This window comes from Rhopalosiphum maidis, chromosome 1, assembly GCF_003676215.2.
Source record: "Rhopalosiphum maidis isolate BTI-1 chromosome 1, ASM367621v3, whole genome shotgun sequence".
Classification (NCBI taxonomy): Eukaryota; Metazoa; Arthropoda; class Insecta; order Hemiptera; family Aphididae; genus Rhopalosiphum; species Rhopalosiphum maidis.
Window position 1 is genome coordinate 34,293,470 of NC_040877.1, and position 10,602 is coordinate 34,304,071.

At 29.1% G+C, this 10,602-nt stretch overlaps 1 protein-coding gene across 1 annotated transcript; it reads left to right on the forward strand.

Annotated features, from left to right (window-relative positions):
• The first annotated feature begins 3,138 nt into the window (after positions 1–3,138).
• LOC113558443 lies at positions 3,139–7,883 on the forward strand. The gene is made up of 2 exons (XM_026963904.1): positions 3,139–7,735; positions 7,825–7,883. Exon 1 carries the CDS (start codon positions 3,148–3,150, stop codon positions 7,720–7,722), a length of 4,575 nt encoding a protein of 1,524 aa, XP_026819705.1. The 5' UTR covers positions 3,139–3,147; the 3' UTR covers positions 7,723–7,735; positions 7,825–7,883.
• The last annotated feature ends 2,719 nt before the right edge of the window (positions 7,884–10,602 follow it).

Consider the following 10,602-nt stretch of genomic DNA (forward strand, 5'->3'; position numbering starts at 1 on the left):
ATATAGGTATCTATAATAATTCTATACATTCTTAAGTCTGTATAAAAAGGGAAGTAAACTGTTGCTGATTGAATATATCATAATAATTTGAAAAGTTAATTTAACAAGATTGTCTGATTGTCTGATTGTGTTAATGTATTATCATGAAAGCTTGCGGGAACAAATTCGTATGTTACCTGTAGACAATTGAATTAATTGAACCAATACGACAATTGGGAACCAACTATTGCTATCTCCCCTTTAAAATATTCAATACGACTACACATCTACACCATATATTATTTAAAACCATAATCATAATCTGCATTATTCATTTTACATTATAAAATATAATAAGTATTTACATTGATTATAAATATATAACTGTATAATCAATAGTATATTTATTATATTTTAGTTTAAAAAAAAAGTCATAATGATGTAATCCGTAGGTATCAAAGAAAATGGAATATCTAGATAGTAGATAAATACTCCAGGTCTCCAGGTATGTTATACAATAAAACTACAAAAGATAATTAATGTATTATGACATTAGACACTGATAAAGAATAATATTATATTGTTTGTAATTTTAGTATATTATATTATTAAAAAAATTAAAAAACTTAAAAGTAATAAATTTCAAAATATTTGTATTGATATACATTACACATTTATACATAATTATACTTGTATTGTCTCAGATAAGTCATGCGCGGTGCACCCATAAGCGTATTATTTTATTGTGCTCGACCAGTACAAAAAAATTTGAAAAATATATCTTAATGAAATATAGGTAAAGGGTAAATAATATAACATATTACCATATTATTATTTGATGAGAGGTGACATATGGTACATATGGTGACGCTATAGACTTATTTACAATGAAATACATTTAGGTGTCTATTCGTTATTTCGAAATGTTAAATTTTATAAAAATATTTTTTTTTGAATAATTTGATATTACACATTATTTTATTATTATTCAAAACAACATTTTTTAAGTTTTAAATTTTTTAATGAGAATTGACAACATACACTTTTATGTAGGTACATATCGAAATTTGAAGTATATTACTTCAATAGTCTATTACAGAGTATATTTACTCTGAAATATATTCTATTTCAAAATATGAAAATTAAAAATGCATTTAGTTATTTAAAAAAAATAATGTTGAAGAGAATTTGTAAGAATATAATATATTTTATTATTGTATATTATGATATTATCAAAAATATTAAAACTTAATTAGATCATTATGTTTATATATTATAAAGGTTACATTATTATATAATAATAACAAGTTATACATGCATTTGGTTCTAATTATTATTTATAGTAGAGCTCAGATTTAATGATTTATAAATGCCCTAAAAATATTTAAAAAAAAAAAATTTAAACATAAATTTATATTAAATAATAAAAAATCACGACATGAAGTATACTTGAAACACATTTGTAGCTTGGAAAGCATTGGTTGAGACATTAAAAGAAAAGATGCAAGTGCATTGAAATCTGAACCCTACTAATTAGTAATTAGTATATTTTGATAAAAATTCTATTATAGAATTTTAATGAAGAAATTATAAACATTTAGTTAGTTAAAAATAATGTTTAAAAGACTGTATGTTTGTGAATAAAAGTTGAATTATTGTCTTATTGAGTCACTATTTACATAAATATTTAAAAAAATTATTTTTATAAACTATATACATTTGTATAGATTGTAAGTATAACATCTACTAATTAATGAATAAATCAAAACACAGGGATAATAAATAATGAATATTCAATGTACGAGTACATATTAACTATTAAACATTATTTAATAAAATACCATAATATATATCAGGGGTGGCCAAACTTTTTTGACCGCGATCTACTAAAAATATACTTTACCTTTGAGGATCGACCTCCACAAAAAAGTTGTATGTTGTTTACTACCATCATGATTAATTTTCGTGTGCGTTGCCTAAAAATAAATTCTAACACGATCGACTTTGAAATCGTTTGCGATCAACCGTGTTTGGCCGCCCCTGATATATAATATATAATATACAATAGATAAATAGTTACATAATATTGGTGTTAAATAAAATAAGAACCATAACGACAGAGCTCGATTTGGGAAGGTGAGGTACTTCCTTCGGGTAAATAGTCATAATATAATACTTTTACAAAGGAGGGCAAATATAAGTAAAACAGCAAGTAAAATTTTATCCCGAGGCCAGGATATAGTGAGCCTGGTAGCTGACACTGGGCCACTGGATTATTAATTAATTATTATATATTAATATTTTATACAGGTATATTAGGACTATTAGGTAGGTATATTATTAAGTATCAATCAATCTACCTATATAGTATAATATTATAATTATTGATAGTGCCTAAACTTTTTATATTTATATAGTTTTAATAGCCCAGTCAAATTAGACCAAAAATCGACAAAGTTTGGAACTAATTCCACGAAAGCTGGAGTTTAATTTTTTTTTTAGATCATACCTTACTTATAAACATACTAAAAGTCCTGACACCTACCCCTTGTGCGTAGCCCCCCACCCCTCTTCAAAGGGTGGCGCACCCCTTTCACTTGTTTCGCTTATAACTCGTTAGATTTTTAACTTACGATAAAAATACCCATGACCAAAATTAAAGACCATACAATTTACCATAGACTTGTGCTACTTTTAATATATATATGTTGCGATAAGTGTTATTTTTTTAAAAAATATAAAAAATAATTTTTTTTTATCTTTTTTTTTATTGTGTTTTAGCCAAAACCGTCAATGATACGCTGAAATGACCTATGACAAAAGTTAACGAGCATATTATTTTACATAATGTAATGTTAAATTATATTAATAATTTTAATTATTGTAAGTCGTACATTTGAAATAGTCGTATAATTTTATAAAATATACAGTATGAATAATGTCATTGGATTATATTAACGTGTATATTATATTATTTATATTATCGCAATGGTTGTAAAAGATATAATTCGTAGAATCGGAATTGTTGTGGATGGTGAGCCGGCCATAGTACACGTGTACACAAACAGGGTTTCAGTGAACGTTGAATCTTGAGGGGATCTATTGTTGTATTGTTCGGATTGTAGTGGCGTTCCGAAGGGTGTCTGGTATTTCGCCAGGTGGTGTCTGATGCATATACGTAGACGGTCGACAGTCGATGTTTGTGTAGTCAATAGTGAACACTGTAACTGTTACATTACAGTCGATATATTTATGCGAGTAAATATTATTTTTAAATTAACGTTCTCAGTTCAGAAAGTGTTTATAAAAATGGCCAATTTATGTTTTATATGTGATGAAGAACTAAGTGTTGAAAGTGAATGTGTATCTGTAAAGGCTAAGGGCATAGCAAATCTTATAAATTCGAGTAAAGCGCGATTCGATAATAAATGGAAGTCTTTAGTGAATTTAGAAAATGTACTTGTTCACAAAGATTGCCGAAAGAATTACACAAGACCAGACACCATAAGGAAATATGTTAATGAAAAAGAAGGTACGAGTAACATATCACCTGTCAAAGGTAAGCTACGTTCAAATTATATATTTAAATTTAAAGAAAATTGTTTATTCTGCGACAAAGAATGTTCAAAAGAATTGGAAAAAAAATTGAGTAAGGAACGTCGAGATAGTATAGTACAAGTATCTACCCTTCATTTTAAAACCTCAATTATGGACGTAGCGAACAAAAGAAATGATGAATGGGGTAAAGAGGTGCTCAAACGGTTGAATAGTGTGATGTGTTTGGTATCTGAAGAATCGAAGTATCATAAATCGTGTGAACGTAGATTTTGCTCGACAAATCCAGTCGATGAAAATAAGAAAAGAGGGAGACCACAAGATGAAGATCTAGCAAACGCTTTTTCCAATTTATGTGATTTTTTAGAATCTGAAAATGAATGTCAATTTGGTCTAAATTTTTTGCATGAAAAAATGGAAGGAACGTGCGATGAAAAAACTTTAAAAAATAAATTGATTGATAAGTATGGCGACGATATAATTATTACAACGAGCCGTGGAAAAAAGGCAGTAGTGTGTTTTAAAAATACAGGATTTAAAGTATTAACAAATGCGTGGTATAATTCAAAAAAAGCAAATGAAGAAGAAGAACGGTTAAGAATAGTCGAAGCAGCAGCTACTATTATACGAGAGGATATAAGGTCATTTGTTTATGAGATCGATTCATTTCCTCCACCAAATCAATTCATGGATAATGTAAAACAAGACGTACCAAAGAGCTTATTATTTTTTTTGTCTGAAGTTTGTGGTAAAAATAAAAAAACAAAATCTCAAAAATATGATAATAAATTTGTGGCTTTGGCGCATGCCATAATAAATTGTTGTAGGCCTCGCTCGTTCATTTCATCGATTCTATTGGGACTTGGTCTTTATTTGCATAGACATTTTGGTACAAAACGTGCTATAGATATTTTTTCAAACTTTGGATTTTGTGCTTCATACACCGATGTTTATGTTTTTGAGTCATCATCTTTACTATACCCACAACCAAAAGTTAACCAAAACAGTTTTTCACAATTTGTTTTTGATAATGCTGATTTCAATATTAATACGATCGATGGTTATAATACTTTTCATACAATGGGTGGAATTCAATGTGTAGTGCCCAAAAATTCTATACAGTGGAATGATCGAATACAAAAATTAAAAACTGTTGTTACTGCAGAAACTATGGCCAATATTGCATCAATTCCAATTATTTCATTTGAAAAAACGGGTAATATGAATAACAAAATAATAATTCAAGATTTTAATAATATTAGGCCTACTGTTTATGATGTGACATATTTGTCCCCGAGTGAATTGCACTGGATGTGCGCACAGTGGCTTGGTGTTATAAAATGTCCTGGTTGGAATGGATTTATGGAAACTATAACTGACTCTCAGGAATACCAAGAAACGCAAATAAGTTTTTTGCCATTTGTAAACTTACCACCAAGCTCACTCGATTGTATTCATTCGGTTTTGATTTTCGCAGCTCAAGAAAGTAAAAAATTAAACCAAAAAACGTGTTTTGTAACTTTTGACCAACCCTTATACATAAAAGCACGCAATATTGTTGAATCCTCTAAATTAAATCCACAAATAGTAGTAAGACTTGGTGGGTTTCATCTTCTTATGTCATTTATGGGTTCAATTGGTTACATTATGGCTGGTAGTGGTTTGAAAGAATTATGGAACACTATATATGCAGCGAATTCAATTGATAAAATGATGACAGGACATGCATATTCAAGAGCAGTACGCGCACATATGTTAACTCAGCTTTGTCTTTCAAAAATAATTTTGGACGAAACTCAGTTAACCGAAGAATATAAAATCACTTTAAAAAATTATATTTCAAATACAGATTATACAACTTTGACTTTGGAAGATATAGAAAACCAAGAAATAATTCAAGATCTCATACGTAAAGTAGAAAATCAAATTAAAATAATTGCTTCTAGAGGTAAAACTGCTACGCTTTGGATACAATATTTTTATTTAGTTCATATTCTTCGTCAATTTATTTATGCCGAACGCATGGGAAATTGGTATCTGCATTTAGAATGCGTGGAAAAAATGATACCCTTTTTTCACTCAACTGGACATTTTCAATACGCCAAATCTGCTCATTTATATCTACAGGATATGTATCAATTAGAAAAACACATGCATCCTGGAGAATTTAAAAAATTTTGCAATGAAGGTTACTTCACAATTAAAAGATCAAGCAAGTTTTGGTGTGGCACATGGTCAGATATGACTATAGAACAAACATTAATGCGGTCTATGAAAACATCTGGTGGCTTAATCAATGGTCGAGGTTTTCAAAATAGTGTTTTAGTTCGTTGGCTTATAGGCACTCCAGTTGCAAGTACAATAACCGACCAAATTGAACAATTTACAAACACATTTAATTTTACGTCAGAGCAACATGTTGATCAACGAGATTCTCGCATGAAAATCGATAACAAACATATCGGTATACTTACAAATTGGTTAAAAATACATAGCCCTTTTCCGGAATTACACGAAATTATGTCAATTTCAACAGGATTTGTAGGAAATGAACAAATTAATTGTTATAAAGCACAAGAAGTCGGCCAACAGACGATGAACAATGTTATAGGTGATAATTTTAGTGATGTCAAGTTACAACGAGCAAATCGCGTAGTCCCTTTAGATTTTGCTAAAAAACTAACGGTTTGTATTAGAGATGACATTTTTTCAATTGATCCTTTATTACTCTTCCAAAGAATAATGATAAGAGTTAAGACTGACGAAGAGCTCAAAGAATGTTTTGAATACGAGTTATCACCTATTCCTCTTTCATTGTTCGACGAATCAGGTCAAATGCGAAAATCTAAAAAATCAATTTTATATGATGTGTTTCTAACTACAACAAACACATACAATGTTCTGGACAAAAATGTTATTGTAGTAATCGATGGAGGTTTCTTATTGCATCGTGTTGTATGGCCTTCAACTTCGACGTATGGAAATATCATAGAAAATTATATAAGCTACGTGAAAAGACACTATGGATCTAACTGCATAGTTGTATTTGATGGATACGCAAATACCGAATTAAATATTAAAAATTCAGAAAGACAGCGACGAAAAAATATGTATACGAGTACAAACATAATTTTTGAAGAGTCAATGGATGTACTAACCACTCAAGAAAAATTTTTATCCAACACCGAGAACAAAATAAGGCTTATAACAATGTTGACTGAAAAGTTTTTGACTTCGGGTATTCTTGTTCATCAAGCCGAAGATGACGCTGATTTACTTATTGTCAATACAGCTATACGAAACACCGACGATAATATCCAAGTAGTGGTCATAGGAGAGGATATTGATTTACTTATACTGTTATTAACATTAAGTCCTCCAAAAAACACAATAATATTCGAAAAACCGGGTAGAGGAAAAATAGAAACAAGATCTTATGCTGTTGGAAGTTTACAAGAACATTTTAAAAATGAGATTCAATATTTTATGTTTATCCATGCGGTGGGTGGATGTGATACTACTTCGTCATTATTTCAGACAGGCAAAATAAAACACCTGAAAACAGTTCAAAAACACCCGGAATTACACGATTCATTATTAATATTTAATAATGAATCGTCATCGCCCGAAGAAATTGAATGTGCTGGAGAAAAATATCTTTTAGCATTATATAAAGCTCCAGCCCATATTACATCTTTAAATAATTTAAGACATCATATTTTTCACAAAACCGCAGCTTCCAACAAAAAACAAGTACAACTAGCTAGACTTCCGCCTACTATCGATGCGGCACGAGAACATTTACATAGAGTGTATTTGCAAATACAGTTGTGGCGTGGTAATAGATTAAATCCACAGAATTGGGGATGGAAAGAAGATAATGGCAAACTAAATCCAGTTTTCACGAAAAAGCCACCAGCGCCGGATACTCTTTTAAAAGTGATCAGTTGTGCCTGCGCAAAAACATGTGAACAAAATTGTAGCTGTCGAAAAGCAGGATTGCTATGCTCGGTTATATGCAAGCATTGTCACGGAGGTTCATGTTTAAATCAGCAACCGATCATAGATGATGTAGAAGAGGACCATATTGATGACAACTTTGAGGACAATATCGATGAAATATTTTTAATTGGAAATCAAAAAGAAGAAACCAACACACCGACAATAAAAAAAATTAGACCCACATAATATAATTAATAAGGTACTGTATGATTTTAATAATTCAATACATAATATAATTTAAATAATTAAATATGAAAATATTAAGTATATTAATTAATTTTGTTTCAGGACCCAAAACCCAACACTATTTTTATATTTAACTTCATAGCTTATAGTCTGAAAAAATAAAAATAAATGTATAATTTCCAATTTTTGTAAATATTTTATAAATTACTGTATGTAATTAATAGTTTCATAATTAACTTTTTTTTTATTTCAATTTTATAAATATGTATGTAAAATAAAATAATGTATTTTCATTGTAAATTTTATGGTCTTTAATTTTAGTCATAGGTATTTTTATCGTAAGTTGAAAAGCTAACTAGTTATAAGCGAAAACAGTGAAAGGGGCGCGCCACCCTTTGAAGAGGGGTGGAGGGCTACGCACAAGGGGTAGGTGTCAAGACTTTTAGTATGTTCATAAATAAGGTATAAACTGCTCATATACCGAAATTCAGCTTTCGACATTTTTTTTTTAGTATATTGTAATTAGATTTCTGATTCTTATATTTTGTAATTGTCAACAAATTGTTCAATTACATCGTCACTTTTTATATAAAAAACATTTTTACTTATGCTAATTAAAATTGTTAAAATAATTTAACGTTATCTTATGTAAAATAATATGCTCGTTAACTTTTGTCATAGGTCATTTCAGCGTATCATTGACGGTTTTGGCTAAAACACAATAAAAAAAAAGATAAAAAAAAATTATTTTTTATATTTTTAAAAAAATAACACTTATCGCAACATATATATATTAAAAGTAGCACAAGTCTATGGTAAATTGTATGGTCTTTAATTTTGGTCATGGGTATTTTTATCGTAAGTTAAAAATCTAACGAGTTATAAGCGAAACAAGTGAAAGGGGTGCGCCACCCTTTGAAGAGGGGTGGGGGGCTACGCACAAGGGGTAGGTGTCAGGACTTTTAGTATGTTTATAAGTAAGGTATGATCTAAAAAAAAAATTAAACTCCAGCTTTCGTGGAATTAGTTCCGAACTTTTTCCTAATTTGACTGGGCTATAAGTATATATTACCTATTCTTTTTAAGTATCATGGTCATTGACCATTGGTGAAGTGTCATAGAAGAGATAATGAGACAATATTTATCCACTTCTAATACGAAGAAAAAAAATTTGGTTTTATTATATTAATACATTTTTTTTAGAAATCTGAACGTAAAACTATATAAAATATGTATCTATATATATAAAAATTTGTCAACATTATTTCTTTTACATAGTTATATATTTTAGAATTAGTTATACGAGCCGCGCGCAAGTTGGCAATGAACATTGAATAGCGAACCAGTAATTTAAATATTCAATAAACATTAAAATAGAAATAATTCACAAATAATTATGAAAATATGTAGTTGAAATGTCGATTTTTTTTATTCTATTAGACATGAAGGGAAATTATTTAAGAACGGTTAGGAATTGTCGTTGAACTATACTCGCCGTTCGCCTTTCAGATTTTTGTTTTATTATATTTTTAAGTAATCGTTATCAAGTTTTATTGTCTATCGCCGCAAACTCATTATTGTAATTTTGTAATTGATTTATTATTACCAGTTTATTTCATTTTTGATGTTTTATTATTTAAACAATATTTTAATAATGCCGTTCCATTTTTTCAACGTCTTTCTGATCTAAAGAGTCGCCTTACAACTTTGATTTAGTTAATTTTGGACATCTTAGAAAATTGTCTCCTCCTAATACTTTTCGTGTCAATTTGTTAAAAATTATATATAGATTATAGGTACATAATTATTTCATTAGACATTTTAAATTATGATACACAAATTATATTTTCCGTATTATTAAACCAGTTAATGATTAAATACATTTGCCAGCTCTTTACAATAGCTTACAGAGTATTAAGTCATAGTCATCATTATTTATTATTTATTATTTTTAAAGTTATTCAATTCTAATAATTGTTTAAAGTAGGTGCTATCAATGTTAGGCATCCATTTCCTGAAACATATAGACGCGCGAACTTATACTTTTGGATTCTATCAAAAAAAAAAAAAACATGTAAAATGTAATCATACAATATATACTTTCCTCGATATGTAAAAACTCATAATAATCTATTAACTACGTCGTAATTATATCCAAACAAAAAGGTGCCATTAAAATTTACAATAACTGATAACCGTCTTCCAATAATGTACATGAGAAACTAGCTCACCTTGCGCGTAATCAGCTAATCGAGGTCAGGGAATTAATTGATCTTAGCGAGAAGGTCCACACATTATGTAGGTAGCCACAAATTAATTGTGGAATAGTAAATTATATTATAGGTTACATATTATTATGTTCTATAATACAGGTCGTGAATTGCGATGAATGATGGTGTACAATAATAATTGTCGACGAATTTTTGGAGACCCATTCTTTGGCTAAAATATACGACCTTACGGCGATTGGTTAATGGTTTAAATTCTTTTTCTTGCCAATGAATAAATTATACTGATGTTTTTAAAATTAATATATACATTATCAAAAAAAACTAAACCAAGGATAATCAAGAGTATTATATATTATCCTATATTATCCTTTATTACACTTTACACCAGGGGCGGTGCGTCAGGGGAGACTTTGAGACTGCGTCTCCCCAATAATTATAACATTGCAATAAAACTAATTTTTAATTTATTTTAAAATATTTTCTTATAGGTATTTGTGTAATCCATGTAGGAATAATACCGCTTTTGTCAACTATATTCATTATATATATATATGTGTGTGTGTGTGTGTGTGTGTGTGTGTATAAATATTCTCTCCGTCGTGGTGTGTGTATACGTTATATGTATACGTTCTAAGAAAATAGCACTAGG